Consider the following 19,162-nt stretch of genomic DNA (forward strand, 5'->3'; position numbering starts at 1 on the left):
CCAGAGATTATGGCACTGTAATTCTAACAGGTGTTCACCTGATTATATTTGCTTAATTTACAACAGACCATTCTATGATTATGTCATTTATAGAGATCAGTAACCTGTTCTGTATTCACTCATCATATTTGTGGTATATCTGTGTTGTCTAGCCTATCTCCACATTTACTCTCCTTTCCCTTTTCTTCCCTTTCTCCCCCCCACAAGGAGTTAAGACATAGCATTTTTTAAACCAAAGCTTGGAGTCAAATTAGTTAACAGATTATACTAGCTAAACATAGTGGTTGGAAACTTTACCAGTAATCTTACTGCAAGTCCTTGTTCAGAGAACTGAGTAAATGTGATGAGCATGCACGCACACAAAAACATCAGTATGATGCAAACTGAAATTGCAGTATGTGAGTCACTGCTCTTCAACACCACCATATGCCTTCCTTACAGCTGAGAATCTCCATCCAGAGGTTTTTTGTCCCACTTCTGAACTCTAACCATTTGGCACGCGTCAACTCCTCAGCATTTACCCTACATTTTTATCACAACTGCATATAACTCTATCTTTCCTGTAAGAGCAGGGACTGTGTATCTCTCCATTGTATCGCCAGGCCTGGCACAGTGCCTAGTACATAGATGGCAAAGCAAGAGTTACTGCATAAACCATTATCATAATACAGATAAAAGCTTCCATTCCCAGAGCACTCACTTAGCAGTAGTTTACCTACAATTATACTGCAAGTTTTCCCAAGCAAGACCACCTAACCCAAGGCAGCTCCCCATCACCTCCCAGCACATGATCTTATTTCATCTCTCCGAATAGGATTTACTGCTATGTGATATATTCTTGTTTAATTACCTGTCCCCACTAGAATGGAACTCCAAGAGAACAGTCATCTTGTCTACCTCCTGCTTGGTACAAAGAAAGCAAATAAATATATCTAAACTTCCCACCTCCTTGTGTGGCCGAGTTGACATGCACACAGTAGACCACAGTAAGTGTATTTTACATTTTAAATTTAGATTTCAGGATACGGTGTGTTGAATATTTTATGGCATATAATGACTTCTGGAAGGCGGAGTGAAATAATAGTAAAAATTTGGTCATACTCCCCTAGGCAATGACATGGGTGCTAGAATTTTTGCCGCAATAAGAAGCCACTTCCTCTGACATAAGGTCCCCCACTCCCGTCTGGGTCTTGCCACATCCTCTGACGCAGAGTTCCCGACGGCGAGGCGGCTGGGGCTGTCAGGATTCCAGACGCTCACCCTAACTGAGGGGCAGCGGAGGGGTCGCTGCACCCCTTCTGCCGGAGTGGGCCGCCAGGGGGTGCGCAGGAGGGTCTCCGCAGATTCCTGCCGCTCGGCGGGCCGGCCGTGCCCGCGGCCTGAGCCTGCCTCCCACAATTCTGCCCTCGCTCTCCTCCCTACGCGTCCCGCTTTCTTGCACCTCCAAAGCCCAAACGCACTGCAACGAACCTAGCCTCCAGGGACTACGTCACCGAACCCAAGTCACGTGAGGGGACGCGCGCTGGGACCTACCGGGTCCGGGAGCTCGGAGCCTGGGACTGCGCCGGGACCGTCCAGCTCTTGCCCCGCCCCTGCCCTCTTGCTCCGCCTCCGCTCCTCCCGCCCCGCCATCCGGCCCCGCCCGCCCCGCCGCGGCCCCGCCCACCCAGGCTAGGCCTCCCGCCCGCCTCCCAGGGCCCCACTTACCCTGCAACGCACACTTCCATCGGCCGATCAAGTGGCTGCTGATTGTCGCGGCTGCGGCTTCTCGTCCTCCCGCGTCACCGCCGCCGCCATGCCCGGAGGTCTCCTCCTCGGGGACGAGGCTCCCAACTTCGAGGCCAATACTACCATCGGCCGCATCCGTTTCCACGACTATCTGGGAGACTCGTAAGTGGCCCCCTCGGAGCCCTGCCTTGGCCTCGGATCACGGCCGGACTCGAGCTGCCTTCCATATTTCTTCAGCCTTCCGTCCTCCCCCTCGGCTCCCTGTTCCGCCCGCTCCTCCCGCACCGGTTCCCTCACGTGCGTGCTCGCTGGGGCCTGAGAGCCGCTCCGGTCCGGGCCCCGGGCCCCAGCCTCGGCCCTACCCTGCCCCCGGCCCGGGATCCCCTCGATGCCCCCGACTCCTGATGCACCTGGGCTCCGGCCCCGGATCCCCCGAGTCCACCCGAGCCCCGGCATGGCCGGGCTGTCTCCGGGGCGGGGGACTGGACGAGTCAGGCTCCCGCAGGTCCGCTAGCTCGGGGCCGTGCGGAGAACGGTTTGTTGTGAGTTTGACTCGTTCCGTAAACTGCGTGTAGCGCGGTCAAACCGAGGCTGGGACGCAGGGGCCGGGTCGCGTCGGTCGCACCTTCCTTCTGTGTTCTGGAATTTGCTCCCTGGGGAGGGTTGGTGCCTAAGACCGAGTCAGAAGACACTGCTGCTGAAGGTTCGGAGAGGACCCAGCGTGTTACCTGAGGGTTCTGCTTGCTGCAATGACATCTGCAGGCTTCGCGGCATAAAGTGCAAAATTTTAAACCGCCAGCTACCAAATAAGTGGCTGAAAGACTTTTTGTCCGGAGCCTCCCCCCGCGGTCAAGATATGATTTGGTAACAGCTTTGGGAGGAACCGAGAACGCTCAGTATGTGTGCCCCTCATTCCAGAACTTGCAACACTGAGAGAAGAGCCCGCTGAGGTTGTTGAGTCGCTGTGACCTATTCTGGGCAGAGTAGGCCGTGGCAGGCGCCGGGACACGCGTGCCGCCCCGCTCTGAGACCCTTTTGTTTCCCAGTGGTGCCGCCTCAGTGCCTCCTCCCCCTTCCACGTGGCTTCCAGCAGCAAGCACTTGGTCTTGCTGGTGAAAGCCGAATTGGTGACCCATGGTCTGCTGGCAGTTATACCGTTATGACTAAGAGTAAATTGGTGTCACCCTGGTTTTACAACTCCTGAATCAGCAATTGTAAGTTGCTTAGTTTTAATTTGAAACATCCCAGATGTATCTAGTTATGTTATGGTTCAGGAGTCCCAGTGGGCCCTGCACACTGGTGACAGAAGGCTTAACAGTGTCTAGGTATCTATATGTATATACAGACGAGGAAGTTTATGAGTCATCAGTGATTGACAGGGCTGTACCAAGAACTGGGAGAGATTTTTATCCTTGAGGCCCACCCAACCCTACCACCCCTTAAATCCATTTTCCAGCCACTGGTTAAGGGAAAAGCTAAGCATTATGAAAGAGAACCAGGCTAGAAAAAGGATGAGAAGTGGCACTCAGACTTTAAAGGCAGGAAAAAACTTCAGAAATACAGACTGATTCCAGTCTCATAGTGGGGTTCTAGGTATTAGTATTTTCCAGAACCCCATGGGATTTTCAAAGCACGGTCCTTCCCCTTCCTACCTACAGCCCTGACCCTATAAAACAAAAATTTGCCAGAACCCTAAGGTTTTCTAGAGAGAAGGTAAATATTAACATAAAGCATATTTATGATATAATTATAAATAATATAAATGCTGTCACTAAGCTAACCGTACTTTTTTGTGGGGTAAGGGAGGTTGTTGTTTATTGGTTTCTGATCTATCTTGGTTAAAATTGGTACCTTCTCTGGGAGCCACCAGCAGGAAGATGAGAAAAATACTGCATCTATGAACAAATACGAGTCTGCTTCCCATCAGGCATGGGCAGTATTCCCTGCCCTACCCCGAAAAGAAGCTTGAGCACTTTCTGTCATTATAATACGTGGATTTGCCCAATATAATTTTTCCCAAACCCCATTCTTTATGGGATGGCAAGTCAAACTGTCAGTTTTTGATCCAAGTGTTTTTTGGAAATTTAAATAATTTAAATAATTTTAATAGTTTAAAATTTTGCCCCCTGACCATTGGAAACAACTAAGGGGTTTAGGTGCCGCGTTTGGTGACTTTATTGAGCCTTATCACTATTTCTGTACGTATGTGCTAGAAGCAGCTTCTGCACATCACATCTTCACCAAATAAAACATGCATTGGTGGTGGTGGTGGTGGTGGTGTTACTGAGTGGGGACCCTTACCGTAAAAGAGGAAATCTTTTGTCTTTTGAAAATGAGGAAGGAAGGAAATGGGATAATGTAATTGAATTACTTTGAAGAGCAGCAGTTGGGAGATTTAGCCCGCAATAGGAAGACTTTCTCAGAAAGTCTACAACTCCTCCTAGCCATGCATTAACTGGAGTTGGCTTCTAAAAGGGAGGATGTGAAGTGGCGTAAAATGATCCTTTAGCGTGATCAGCAAAACAGTCTCGACTCACAATGGAAAAAGAACACCTAACTTGTCTAATTCATCACCCTTTTGACGATACAGGAGGAAAAAATGCTCTGTTCATTTTTTTTTCAACTTCTGGAGACTTTCTCTGAAGTCACATCTGACCCTTACACAAATCTTTTCCCTAGACCTAAGGCCAAGATTTTACTTACATTTCAATTATTTCAAAATGTGTGTGTCCCCAGTATTTCCCTTTATAAAAAAGTAAACATACCGCACCCCTCCACAATCTTGAAATTTTACTCCTCCCTTCCCAAGCCTCCCTTCCCTACCCTTTTTATAAGAGGGTCTTTCCTGAAGCCTTGAGAGCTGAATGGCATATAGAGGTGGGAAGAAAGTATCCTTGTCTCTGCTTTGTTTTTTGTGCTTCAGGAAATTTGGTAAACTTTGGAGAGGTCATTGTGACATCTAGGCTATATTTAGTAATCGTCAGAGTCCTGCTTAAATGTTGTAAATCAATAGCCATGTGGAAAACCGAGAGTTAAATTTTTTCTTTTCAGTAGAAAGAGTACTATCTGTCACCAAGGAGAAGGAAATGGTACTCCAAAGGGTTTTGGTGACTTTTAGCTTGAAACATGTTTAAAATCGATACAAGTTTAACCTTAGGCTGTGAGGATTTAGGTACTGGCTATCTGAGAATCTGTAGTTATAGAATCTGTACATTGTAGGCTGTCACTTTTCTACCTACTGGGTCTAAAGCAAGAAGAAAAACTGCAAATGAAGAGATAGGTAAAACTCTTAAAAGTGCTATTACTTTGTCAAGGCACAAATATTGGGTGTCCTGTTTGTCAGGTTAGGTCAGTAAAGTAGTTTTACAAAAACTTTTTATATCCATTCCCTTTCAGTAAGCCACATGTTAACTTTAATTTTACATATAAATAGAGGATAGAAGCCTATTTATTTCAGATTACATAATCTTTATTACTGCAGTCAGGCATTTATTGGATTCAGGGCATACTGGGACACCCATTCTGGGAGCTGAATGTCAGAGTCTCTGTGCTTAGAATAAAATAGTTATTTCAATAAGCTACTTAGTTTGCGAAGCACAGTTTACTAGCTGAAAAGGAGTCATGGTGGCCCTGTAGTTATTAAAGGAGGCAACACCCTTAAATTACAGTCTTTCAAAATAATTTATTATGATAAATGTCCTGTCTTTGAATTGGGCTTTAAACATAGGCTTTTCTAGAGGTAAGATCAAAAGGTATTTCTCAACAGAAATTTTATAAGTAATTGTCTTTTTAAAGCATTTCATTGTAAAAGCAAAGCCATTTTTGATCTAGCATTTGTGAGTTCTCATTCTCCATGATGTTGGGTGATAACATCGTCATTCGGTTGTGACCTACTTTTCCTTCATTTCAGATGGGGCATTCTCTTCTCCCACCCCCGGGACTTTACCCCAGTGTGTACCACAGAGCTTGGCAGAGCTGCAAAGCTGGCACCAGAATTTGCCAAGAGGAATGTGAAAATGATTGCCCTTTCAATAGACAGTGTTGAAGACCATCTTGCCTGGAGCAAGGTATAGTTCTGATTTGGCATGGGCTTTTAGAGAACACGTCATAAGTATATAGAGTAACTTGGCTTTTTAAGGCAAAGATACAAGTAAACCTCAGACTCAGACTTCTCTAATTAATTGAATATCTGGCTTGGATTACATAGTAACCTTCACCTTATTCAATCCAGTAGTCAGTTCTCAGCCCTCATCTTTCTTGTCCAATCAGCACCATTCAACCAGCTGATCTCTGTATGTCCTGAAACAGTTTCCCCTCTTGGCTTCCCAGACGCCACATCTGTGGCTGTTCTGTTCATGCCCAGACTGAGTACCATCATCTCCCAACTCTTTAATTTATGCTGGAGTTGCATGGACTTGTTTTTTGGACCTCTTCTCTTTTTATCTATACTTGGTGAAGCTCATCCACTCCCATCTATATTTTATGATTCCCTGATTTCCATCTCTAGGTCAGACTCTCCTGGCTTCCAGATGGTCATAACCACTGCCTACTCAGCACTGTGTTCAAAACTGGGCTCCTGTTCTTAATCCCAGAACCTTAATTTAGCTAATGGCAACTGCATTTTTATAGTTGCTCAGGCAGAAATCCAGGAGTCATCTTAATTCCTATGGTTTTTTCACATCATACGTCTGATTCAGCAGCAAACTTGTCTGCCCTACCTGCAAAGTACAACCAGAATCCTACTTGGAAGACTTTTCCCCAGGTGTCTTTGTGACTCGTCCTGGACTCTTTCAGGCCTTGACTCCAGGGACACCTCATGAAGATCTTCTTGGTGCCCTACAGGTGTAACTCCCCTCCATACTCCTATCCACCTCTGATAAATTTTTCTCCTGAGCACTTGTCACCATCTACTACAATACCTTGGACATTACTGATTTCATTTGCTTGTTTGTGTCTCTCCGCCAGAGTGGAGGCCCAGGAGAGGCTCCTATTTTGTGGCAACAGTGCTCGTCCCTCATTGCATCCCAGGCAGCCAGTACCTATTTGTTGAATAAAAGAACTGAAGGACTTGTCCACTCTGAACAAAACTATTCACTTGGACAATAAATGTGGTCTACACTCAACATGAGAACATCCTAATGACTTTGCTGCCCTGTCCTACTAAATAAAGATGGGGTGACTCAAGGGATGCTTACTGCGTAACAGGCACTACCTTTTAAAGTATAGGAGCATACCCGGGTTCATCTTAACTGGTGATCTTCTGTCTTAGAATCTTCAAAATTGTGATTGCACTGAATGGGAAACAAGTCCTAACTATCAGACATAGGGCCCAAACTTTGACATGGAACTAGTTATAGAGGAAACCTCTAGGTGCTTCTAGCATGAAGCTATATCAATTATTATTTAGTTGTGGTGGCTTGATAGGCAGCCAGTGACAGCAGAAGGGAAGTTAAGATAATAAAATCAAGGCATATGTCGTATTTGTTGCTATCCATTTCAAAGTTTATAAATGCCACTTTTATCCTATTGCATTTCTGTTGAGAAATCCACAAAGGTTCTGTGTGTCTGGCATGCCATCAAACCCCTGCTTTACTTTCAAGGCTCCACATAATAGACCTTATTCCAGCTTTAAAATCTCTTTTCCAGTACTCGCTGAAACTCTACCCAGCCAAGGCCTAAAACTCTACAAAGCCAACTTAGCTAAAGTAAATGGGATAGATGTCCAACTAGAAGAAATAGGGGCCTATCTTTAATTACAGAGTAACTGTAATAGTGGCACTCTCACTGGTCATCTGTAATGCTGATGCAAAGTAATTAAGAGTTGATAAACTCTCCTATCAATAGTTTCTGTTCAGGCTTGCCTACATGTTTCGTTAATATTGTTTCCCATCCCTATAATGCCTTCCTTTTCCCTGTGAAAATCGTACCCAGCCTTCAGGACCCAGGTAGAAGTCCTACCCCTTTCTTGAATCCTTCCTAATGCAGCAGTCCTGCACATGGTAGTATACTTCACCATTCACAATCTGACGTCCAAGTATTACATTTTTGCATTTGCTGGTATTTCATACGGGAACCATCTAACTAAGTAGAAATTCCTTTGAAGGCAGGAACTGTGTCTTACTCATACGTATCCCACATGTACTTATAATGAGGTTAGCCCACCTTAAGTGCTGTATCAATGCTTGATCAAATAATGAAGCTAGGTTTCCCCCCCCACCGAAAAGCTTCCAAAGATAGGAGAAGTAGAGATGAATGAAGTTTTACTAAGGGAAGAGAGGGTAGAGAGAGGGGAACGGTACATTACTGTCTTTTAGTTCAGGCTGGAAAGGCTTTGTTTTCTGTGTGGATTTCACCTCAGTGTAAATTTACCTCTGCCTTTCTGCCCATAAAAAATATACCTTTGACTTGTCCTTGAAGTATATTTTCAACTCTCCCTTCTTGTGTTTAAGTTTTATGATTTTTTTCACCTCATTTCTTAATAACTGTCTTACAACGGCTTAATGTCTGAGTTAGGGTGTTTTTGAGGAAAAGGGACCAGATCTATGAATTAATCTTTGCATGTCACATTATTTCTCGATGTAATGGACTTAATGAACCCATTATTTCTGGTGGTTCTTTTGGGTACCCAGAGGTACCCTAAATTGAGATCTAACTCTACATTGTTCAACTTTTTAAAGAGTTTACTGCTTGCAGCTTTCTCACAGCAGTAAGAGAATTGGGCATGGAAACAATCTATGGTTATGACCTTAGTACTACACCATACTGTTATTCATGTCTGTGATAACTGGGATGAGGAGTGTTCATTTTCTTAAAATTGCTTAGAGAAAATTGGGGGGATAATGGTCCCCTCTTGACTGAATCCAGAAGATGTACCTGGTTTGGATTTCTCTTTCCCTCTCATCTGCCTTGCAGGATATCAACGCTTACAACGGTGAGGAGCCCAGAGAAACGTTACCCTTCCCCATCATTGATGATAAGAATCGGGAGCTTGCCATCCTGTTGGGCATGCTGGACCCAGCAGAGAAGGACGAAAAGGGCATGCCTGTGACTGCCCGTGTGGTGAGTTGTGGAAGTCAGATTACGTGGTCGTCAGGCTGTACGTCTAAGTGTGCGTGGAGCAGCTAGAGGAAACAGGTGCTCGCCTCCAATTCCAAAATAACTATTCGCGGCGGTCTCACTGATGATCTGTGATGCCGACGCACAGTAAAATCTTCAGCTAAATTTTTTTAACTTCTTAAATTCATAGCCTTTGGAAAGCTACATAAAATAAGTAGTTTTTTTAAGATGTCATCTAGAAGTGAGGAATCTCTTCTCTAGCTCTCCTGACAGTCCTCTCTAAAGTGATGGATCACATGTATTCTTCGTAAGGCCACTCTGGTTTTGAATGCCTGTTCTCTCCTAACCCACTAGAGAAAAACAGTCCCTCATCAGCAAAAATGTACAACTCTTTGAGGACCGGCATCAACTTTCATGTCTGTTTCCATGATTAGCGTCCCTAGTTAGCATAGTATCTTCTGAGGCCTTTCCTGGAGTCGGTTTGCGTGTCAACTTTTCTTACTGAGACAGCAGAAACCAATGAATTGTCTTCTAAATTTCAAACAATAACATGGAGAAGATTATCTACATCCTGGCCACCCAGATCAGCAGTGTGATGTATCCTAGATGTTTAGGGTTGTTCTTGTGGTTTTGGTTTTTTGTTTTTTTTATACCCTTGAACATTTTTAATGATGAAGGGCATTCTGAGAGTCTTTAATGTGAAAAACACCTAACGCTTCCTACTTATACATCTGTGTGCTTCGCAGGTGTTTGTTTTTGGTCCTGATAAGAAACTGAAGCTGTCTATCCTCTACCCAGCCACCACCGGCAGGAACTTCGATGAGATTCTCCGCGTAGTTATCTCTCTCCAGCTGACAGCGGAGAAGAGGGTCGCCACCCCAGTGGACTGGAAGGTAAAGATGTTAAAGGGCAGGGACCCCACTTGCCTGGAAGGCCTGGGGACCATCTCTGAGTGGCCGCCTTCAGGGTCTGTGTTACCTGGGGCTCTGCTGCCTGCAGAGACACTGGGAAGATTTCCTCATGGCCGAGTTTAAGAAAGATATACTGAGGGACCATTTTCAAGGTCTTTAATAACTTTTATATAAAACACCAACTCCCTATATTGCTTTCTAACTTTTAGATTATTTAGACAAATTAATGGGTCAGAATGAGTCCCTTTCCTAATAAAAGGATTTTTTTTTTAAACCTTTAAATTTTCTCTGACGGCAGAACATTTACAACAAAACTTACATTGACCACGTAGGTCACGGCTATAAAACTATTTGGTGTGTGAATGTCATGAAGCATTTCATTTATCTTAAGCTTCAGTCTTCTAAACCCATGTAGAATTCTCTGGAACTTGTCCATAAATTTTTAATCTCTAGGATTTCTGCCTTATATAGGATGTAGATACTATCACAAGAGTATCTTAATGCTGCTACATTTTTTTAAATATGCGAACCTGAATACCAGGTTTTTTTTGTTTTCTTCTGACAGGCAAATCATTTAAATTCTATAGCTGTTCATTGAATGTATGTTTATTGAGCCCAGGCAGTGGGCACTGAGGTATAGCAATGAACAGTATGAAGTCTGTGCCTTCATAGAACTTAACGTTCCTCTGGGTAGAGACACATTGGCAAACAAGTTTGTAGCATACCAGGTGGCAAGGAGTGTGACAGAGAATAACCAAGGCAAGGTGGGGAGAATGGAGCACAGGAATGGGAGGATTGGTTTTATATTTGTCAAGGAAGGCCTTTCTGTGAAGGGCTCTTTGGGAAAGACAAGAAGAAAGTGAGGGGCCACATCATGCATATTTGTTATCCTGGCAGAGGGAACAGGAGGGAGCTTCACCTAAAAGTGAGCCCGGCATGTTGGAGAAATAGGAAAGATACAGTGCCTGGGAAAGGGGGGCAGGAGGGGATGAGGGGCCAGGGATGAGAGAGGCAGGACTCAGTTATGCAAGGCAAGAGTAAGGACCTTGAATTAAAATCTTAATGTGCAGTGGCAATCCATTACTTTAAGACAGGTCTATTTCTTGACAGAGTAGGGAAATATTTCCCTCACAGAAGTGTCAAAGGTCAACTTGTGAAAACATGCCTCTGAGGGGAGGTAGCAAATAATACTTGATTACTCTCATTAGCCCCTGTAGCTACTTTTCTGAAGTTAATTCTTGCCCTTTGACTTCACAATAGACTGAATTCCACCATTCTCAATGTCTTTGAATAGGATGGAGATAGCGTGATGGTCCTTCCAACCATCCCTGAAGAGGAAGCCAAAAAACTTTTCCCAAAAGGAGTCTTCACCAAAGAGCTTCCATCTGGCAAGAAATACCTCCGCTACACTCCCCAGCCCTAGGTCTCCAAGGAGTCGGTACTGGAACCGCTCACTCAGCACAGTGAGCTTGAGGTGCCGGCTGCCAATCATGTTTTCCAACAGCAATTCCATAAAAACGCCTTGATGTGATCATAGCCAAGGTCTTTAGGTTGCTATTCTACTGGCTTATTAAATGAAAGTGGCACTAGAAATTTCTTGGGGTTCTTTCCTCTGTGCCTTCACCAGCGTTGTGATCTGTTCGTGGATTGTAGCACTCCCTGGTGACTCTCTTTGAAATAGATGCTATTTTTGAGACTCAGATCTTGTTGCATCTCTGCAGGATTTATGATCCACGAGGTAGTATTTGTTGATGGTTGGAGCTTGCTTTGCTCTATCATAGAAAGATTGTCAGTTCTTTTTAACTGTTCTAATGAAACCCTCCCTTCTGTTACTCATTTTGGGAAGCAACAAAAGTTGAGGTTCAAGTTCCTCTGCAGATATGTAAGTATATAACCAAGAACTTAGAGTAACCTATTTAGATGGTCTTCAATATTCAGTGTTCTGATCACAGCTGGGGGAAAAAAACTTTAGCTCTGTACTTTTCCAGTAGGTAACTACAGTGGGATGAGCAGAGGGGAGGGATCCTTATTTTTCTATAAAGAATATTTTTCAGTAAATGTCTAGCAAAAGAGGGAGGCTGTAGAAAAGGCTCCACTTGGCCTGCCAGGGACGTGGACCAGAAGGTGAGCAGTATGACAGTGCCATATGCCTTTCACACGGAGCGTTTCCATGTGTCAGTCTGCTCTACGACAATGGACACATGAAACGCCATGCCTTGGGAAGAGAGGAAAGGGTGTTCAAAAATGTTTTACTATAGAACTATCCTTGTAGTGGGGAAGAATTTTGATTTTGGGGAGCAGTAAATAAATCCTTTGTGAAAACTGAATCAGAGACATCTGTTGTCACATTTTAGTACTAGTAGATTCTTGTCCTGAAGGGCAGAGGTTCCTTGCTAAGATTGGCATTAGTACTTTTCTCCAAAGACAGATACATAAAATTTCATATAATGAAAGTGGAGGAGTCGCTGATGAATGTGAATTTCACCACACCTCTTGGCCCATGTGGCCCCTCACATAGCTCCATCCATGCCACCCCTGGGTCCTGCAGTCTCTCAAGTTTGCAACCCCTGCCATAAAAGAGCTCTCCTAACTTAATGCTTTAATTGAATGGCTGGGCTTAGAAAATGAATCTTGATTATGGAATCTGGGCTTTTCTGGAAAGCATGCTAAACTATTCCAAGGTCATGGGCTCTCAGGTTTAGGAAGCTCATGAGTTCTAGCTCTAAAAGCAAGTACCCCATACGTGGTATAGTCTCTTGCATGTAGCCCTCTATATTTTTATCAGGTAGAATAATGTAAAACATGGTCCCTGGTGCCACATGTAGACAAGTCATTAAGCCTGGAGTAAAATGGTAGCACTGAGGTTGAGGATGTCATATGAGATCCCATGTTGCTCACGCCCTGGGGATGCTCATCTGAGAGGACCAAGAGGGCCTGCATCCCACCTTTACCTCTTCTCCATATCAAAGGTTGTTTTGCACTTAAAGAAATAACATTCTCTGGTCCTCTTAGAGCAAATCTCTTCTCTCTAATCCCGGGACCTGCCTAGCAATGGCTTCCTCACTTCTCTGTCCTTGACTGTTTGCTTTCTGTAGTCCTTGTCTCTTAGAGAGTCTGGCTTTAACTTGGGGGACAGGTCAAACTCTAACTCTCCATTAATTATTCAAATTTGAATCTTGTCTTTACTGACCGATGGGACATTTGCCGTTGAATTTACAAATGCTAAACTGAATTCATCTGCTTTTCCCCAGTAAACCTAATTCCCCTCTCCTCACTTATTCAGGAGCCCAATCCCCAGTGTCTTACTTGGCCCTCTCTACCCTATCCACACAGATGATGTCAGTACAAAGATGCTGAGAAAGCTCAAAGAAAAGGGGGTCATACAGCCTCAAATGGAGTTCAGGCTCTATCACTAAGCAGCCAAGAAGCCATGAGGCTTTGTAAAAGTATGCTTTTCCAAATATAATGAATGTGCATTTCCAGGATAGAAGTGATCCTAAGTATGTTTTTAATAATGCTGTTGGGCTTGAAGAGTAGAGTTGTCCTAATGAGAATTATTGCTCTCAATTTTCATAGGGAGAACAGAGTAAGTTGTATTATGCATCCAAAGATTGACTAATTGAAGATGAATATATGACCATTATGGCTTAGGTGAATTTATATATGACCATTGTGGCTATGAGAGAAGCATTTGAGAGGCATTCTGTGTGACTTCAAAGAATCAGCAAATGATTTGGTCATAAGATACGCAGAAAGGTAATCTTGTAGCTCCTGGTGGCCAAAAGCATCCTGATATGCCTAGAAGGAGGTTTTGTCTTCTGTCTGCCTCTTATATGGTACTGTACCACCAACAACAACCTAACCTTGTGTATGGGTTCTCAAGCTTCAGTATGCATTAATCATGAGGAGCCCAGGGGCCAGCTCCCACAAATTGACCAGAAGTTCTAAATTTTAACAACACATTAGATTGTGATGCAAAGGACAGCAGACACTGCAGTTCACCTAATACCCATTTCCTGGGTGTGAAAGCACCCAGATTGTATCAAGAGTGGCAAGATGAGAAATTAATTTTAAGATGAGGGATAGGTGTGGCCAAGTGATGGGCTGGACTGGGGTGGGATCCCTTCCTGCCTAAGGGCAAATCTTCAAACCGAGAAAGCTCCCTGCTGTACTCCTGAAAGGCATATGGGGTTACAGAGGACAGGTGTGGGCTTTCCACCCTGAGGATATAACTCACTGGCAAAGGATGAAGGAGGTGGTGCCGACCTGGGTCCATGATAACTTCCTCAAGCAGCTGCACCTGTCCCGACCTGCCTACTTCCAGACATCTTGTTACATCAGAAAAATGAAGCCCTGTAAGTTTCTGCCACAGTAGCCAGGTTTCAGTAATGTGTAGCCCACACCCAATGTTTGCCGACACAAGCGCTCTTCTGGCCACTTAAACACTGCCCTTGTATGTCAGGTATCCAGAAGGTTCTTAATAGTTAGAGTCAGCTTTTTGTGTTTTCTTCTATTACCTCTATCACAGTTTCCCCTTGAGTAAAGAATTGTATATTCTTTCAAAATCTTGTTGAAATGGAAAGGAATGATAGATTCTAAACAATAAACAATCAGAACATAAAATTCAACTTTACTTGACTTTTTTAAATGAAAAGTGATATCAAACAGTACTATGCAATGTAAGATTGTTCATTTCTCCTAAACTTTGCTGTCAAAAACTAAGATTATGGAGCATGGTTCCATTTTTCAATATTTACTAAACGGAGTGGGGTGAATAACTACTTTGGAAAATGTTAGGGAGGCATGAATTGAAAAATATATCACAAATGAAAAAATATATGGTTTAGATAGTAACATTAACAATGCTTTTGATAATTTGTGCTCTTTTATAACTTGCTCTCTTGCTGGATGCAGGATGTCATTTGGTATGCCATGAGTTTTAGGGTATTTTATAATTATCCTGAAGAGTTTTTGAACATCTCACAAATAATGCAGCTACTTAAAATTAGAGCTTTTACAACAGTCCATCCATTGCTTATAAAATAAATGCAGGCATAAATTGTTTCAGTAACTTCTAAGTAATCTTGCCAGATAATCCTTCAGCTCTTGAGCCAATATATTTGCTTGGTCTTTAACCTGACTCCACATATCACATTAGTGCTATTAATATCCTTTTCTAAAATGGGATCCAGTTTCCAACTGTAAAAGTCAAAAGTAAAATATTAGACTGACCATTTCAAGAAAAATATTATTAAATGCAACCAGGAAACTTACTGAAAGTACTCGATTTTATTATCTGGAACATTCCCTCTAAAAGATCTTCCACATTAAGGGCTTCAAGTGATACATCACAGTAGTGCCCCCTTATCCATGGTTTTGCTTTCTGAGGATTCAGTTACCTGTGGGAAACCACTGTCTGTAAGCAGATGATCCTCCTATCCTCAGGTCAGTAGTAGCCTGACGCTAGGTCACAATGCCTACATCATACACCTCATTTCCTCTCATCATGTAGGCATTTTATCCTCACATCACAAGAACGAGTACAATACAATAAGATTTTGAGAGAGACCACATTATGTAGCTTTTATTATACTATATTGTAATTATTCTATTTTATTATTGTTAATCTCTTACTGTGCCTCATTTGTAAATTAAACTTTATCAAATTAAAATTTATGTGTAGGAAAAAAAAATATGGAATATATAGGGTCCAGTACTGTCCATGGTTCCAGATGTCCACTGGGAGTCTTGGAATGTATCCCCTATAGATAAGGGGAAGCTATTGTATTAGTAAATCTGTGCATCTCTATACCATCCAACATCATCTTGTAAAGACATGCTATATTAATTAGTCTATCAAAAGTGCGCTTGAGGAAAAAAAAATGTTAGGATTGTTGGGTTCCAGTTAACCTTGTGACTAATTACAGGGTAACTGGAAGGTTTTTTCCTAAATTGGCATGAGAACTTTTAAAAATAATGGGGCCTGGAAAGACAGTGACAAATGAGGAGTCAATTCAGTCAACTACTTGACTCCCAATTAGGTTTCTATTTGTGAAATGGGGTCCCTTTAAGAAAGGAGAGGATGGCCCTAAGGAGAGCTAATTGCTTTCCTCAAAGGCACCATTGACCATACGTAAGTCAGTGTGACTTTCCTTGCCCCTAGAAACACCCTGCAAACCACCCTGGCTGACATAAAGGACGGTACAGGACCAGAATTTCTCAATAGAAGGATCTTAACGGTGGCCATCTGGTTGCGAGTATGGTAGGCCAAGGGACTTCTCTTGAAGTTTCACTTACACAGTGCCTCATCCATTCTTAGAAAGCATGTTCATTTGGGGGGACTTGGCAACTGGGGGAGGGGGTTCTTGACAGCCCCTGAAGGCCAGACCTTGGCTCCTGGTCTGTGCCCAGCACCCTGCGGCCCTGTCAGAGCTGCCTTCTCCACCCCAGGCCGCAGTGGGCTCTGTTCGGGTTTCTAGCTGACTCCTTGAGTACCAAGCCTTCTGGCCCCCGGCCCCCAGCCCCCCAGACCTGCCTTTCCTCTCTGCTCGGGTCTGTGTGGTCAGCACCACTGCCGCCCAACTCCAGGCATGACTTGCAGCACTTCTCAGACATTTCTAAATTTGCTCCGATTCTCGAGCAAAATATGAAAAGAGGTCAGGGCAAGACCTAAGTGACTCTCCACAATTAAATAATTTGAAGTCTTGTTTTACCTTACAAATTCATGAAAATTTGTTATTCTACTCCATTAACATGTTTGTTTTACTACAAAACAATGTTTCAAATAACCTGATGGTTAGATGTGTTTTCTCCCTTTAAAAGATCTTCAGGTAAAATTAATATTCAGTAAGAAGCCCACGAGCAGCCTGTGGCCCACACACCCCCAGCGAGGCAGGCGCACATCCCCAGGGCATGGTCGCTCTGAAGGGAGAGGCACAGATATTTAGAAGCTAAGGTCTGTATGTCTGATGTATGACCCTCCCCACCCCTAATCCTGTAAAGACCTACCTTTGAACTAAATATCACAGGAAGAGGTAAACAGGGGAAATTTGGGAGATGGGGACCTGAGGCAAATTAACATCTTTCAAAAATAGTCATAATTTTAATTTTTATATAATTCAACTGAGCTATATCCCAATTTTTCCAAATGAATGAGTTGCCACCGAGTCTTTTTCTCATCACCTACATTTTGCTACTTGACTTCGCACAATTTATTTCAGCTGTGGTTTTTAATATTTGCAATAAGAAAAATATAATCAAACTGTCAAGTATATTACCTCATTTTTTCTCTTCCAGTTATATTCTTTCCTGGTCATTCCAAACACCAGTGTTGACTGAGCCAATCCAAATATATGCATCAAACAGAAAAATTAAATTAGGAATATAAGAGTAAAGGTAGCAGAAGATACCCTGAAATGCCAATTTGCTTTATCCCAGTAGGTCTCCCCTTTCCCTTTTCCTCTTTTAAATGGGCTCTTTCTTCCTTCAAGGTTTCCGTCAATATAAGCATGACAAACTCAAATGAGAACAAGCAGATCACACCAATGATTAAAGTGTATAAGAGGGAGTGCTGTGGACTGTGGCAAACTAGAGCACCTGCTTCCCCCATAGCCAGCTGATACCCCCAGCATTATCTGATTGTTGCCACATACAGGAATGAGGACCAAATGTTGGCAGACTTTCTAGTTTATCAAGAAAATCTTGAATTCTGGATTTCTTTAAGTGAAAATTCTGGATGTTTATACTTGACAAACTAACTTTAAAGTTTTAAAAGAAAGTGTGCCTGTGGGTCAAGTTCAGCGTACAGGCTGGATCCAGTCTGTAAACCTGCCATTTATGACTTTAGTCCCAAACTCACTGGGGAATACAGAGTGATGTATTTCCTTCAGTCTAAAAATGATTCCAGAGGACCTGAGGAAGGAGAGAGGCCTATAGGCCCATGAACAGTAGGGACCTGTTACCTGCCGCCTGGCAGAGCTGAAGATCTCTGGCTCAGGGTGCCCCCAGGGGGCTGACACTAGGCCCTGAGGTCTAGGCCTTGCCACAGACTCCTGTGGCCTCAGGCTGCTATGGAAGCAGCAGAGCAGGAGACCTAAAGAGACTGAGGCCGGGTGATGACTGTGTCAATGTGCTGGCCAGCTTGACAGGAGACCGAGGAACAGCGGGGGGGTCCCCAAAATCAGGTGCTGCATAGGACTCAGAACAGGGCATGAAAACTGAGCTGTAAGTTTAAGTTGAACATGCTTCCAGGGGAGAAGTAGAATCCCTTACTGAATATACGTTTCTCTTAAGAAGGGCAGAGACCTTGTTTGGCTTGCTCGCCAAATAGCACTTGGCACACTGCTCAGCACAAAGTGGAGTTGCAGTTTATAAGAATTATGCAAATTATATATAAAATGTTAATAAAAAGTCACTACACACACAATTGGAAGTCGTGTAAACCCCTCCCGCTAATTAACAATTCATTAAGAATTGTGTAATGTCTAAGCTGGCAGCGCACATGAATTGCAAGCACCCGGATGGTGCCGAGAAGAGGGGCAAATCAAGGCTGACTGTGCTCTCAAACTGGAGCAGTTGGCAGACGAGTAACAGGGCTTGGTAAGGCAGGGACACAGCCCCCAGCAGAATTATGTGGCTCCAGCCTGCCAGGCCAGGAACAGAACACACATAGAAGCTGCTCTCCCCTGGCGATGGTGCGGAGGGAAGGACATGAGGGATGAAGGAGCCACCTGGATCCAGGCTCTGAAATGTGACCTCCCAGAAGCAATGGGGCAGCCAGTGTGGGCTGGAGGATGGCGACTGATGATAAATACAATGCCCTCAAGTCATTTTCTTAGAATCCAGTGAACTTTACATATACCCAAATTCCTTTGCAGTGGTTTCCCTACCACCAAAGGGCTACCCCTTACCCATGAACTCGGAGTTATTTTTGTTTTTGCCAGCCTCGGATGCTAGGATAACCAGCAACTTGCTTTTATCTGAAGATCCCTGAACCTAAGGAGAAAAGTCAAAGTTAGTCAAAAGAGCATTATCTGATCTCTAAGCTGGCTGCTTTCCAACCTTTCCAAAGAATGTAAGAAATCGGTAGAAACCTAGAACTGGGCATCTTTTTCATATCCTCCTTAATGTTGTTTCAAGATGTTTTGGACCAGCAAATTACCTTTTGCCTACTTATAGACATCAGAAAGGAAATCTCTGCACCTTACTTGTAACCAGACTGGAAATTCCATTTGGAAAACAGAATCCCCAGTGTCTACAGAGTTACTTCGACCCCTACTATGACATTCAAGGGCTCAGGGCCCAGGCCCCAGCCTCCCCAGATGGCAGGATTCTTTTCATAGAACTTTTGGCCTGTGTGCCCAAAATCCACCCTCCCTAAAGTAGCACACAAGTAGCAATTGTAACCGTAATTTCTAGGTACCAGATGCCATTACATTTAATCCTCACAATAACTTCATGAGGTGGCT

General features: G+C 43.7%; 2 protein-coding genes across 2 annotated transcripts in view; one reads left to right on the top strand and one right to left on the bottom strand.

Moving 5' to 3' along the window:
- The first annotated feature begins 1,670 nt into the window (after positions 1-1,670).
- On the top strand, positions 1,671-11,288 carry PRDX6 (peroxiredoxin 6). The gene is made up of 5 exons (XM_036918479.2): positions 1,671-1,890; positions 5,639-5,795; positions 8,641-8,787; positions 9,531-9,677; positions 10,990-11,288. Exons 1-5 carry the CDS (start codon positions 1,796-1,798, stop codon positions 11,116-11,118), a joined length of 675 nt encoding a protein of 224 aa, XP_036774374.1. The 5' UTR covers positions 1,671-1,795; the 3' UTR covers positions 11,119-11,288.
- Positions 11,289-14,313: 3,025 nt separating this feature from the next.
- The window catches only part of SLC9C2 (solute carrier family 9 member C2 (putative)), an 87,281-nt gene continuing 82,432 nt past the window's right edge, over positions 14,314-19,162 (bottom strand). The window contains exons 27-29 of the mRNA XM_036918481.2: positions 18,605-18,689; positions 16,973-17,029; positions 14,314-14,894 (exon numbers count right to left, since the gene is read on the bottom strand). Coding sequence (XP_036774376.2) covers positions 16,992-17,029; positions 18,605-18,689 — 123 coding nt within the window. The 3' untranslated portion in view covers positions 14,314-14,894; positions 16,973-16,991. The remainder of the gene's footprint in view (positions 14,895-16,972; positions 17,030-18,604; positions 18,690-19,162) is intronic.

Source organism: Manis pentadactyla, chromosome 9, assembly GCF_030020395.1.
Source record: "Manis pentadactyla isolate mManPen7 chromosome 9, mManPen7.hap1, whole genome shotgun sequence".
Taxonomy (NCBI): domain Eukaryota; kingdom Metazoa; phylum Chordata; class Mammalia; order Pholidota; family Manidae; genus Manis; species Manis pentadactyla.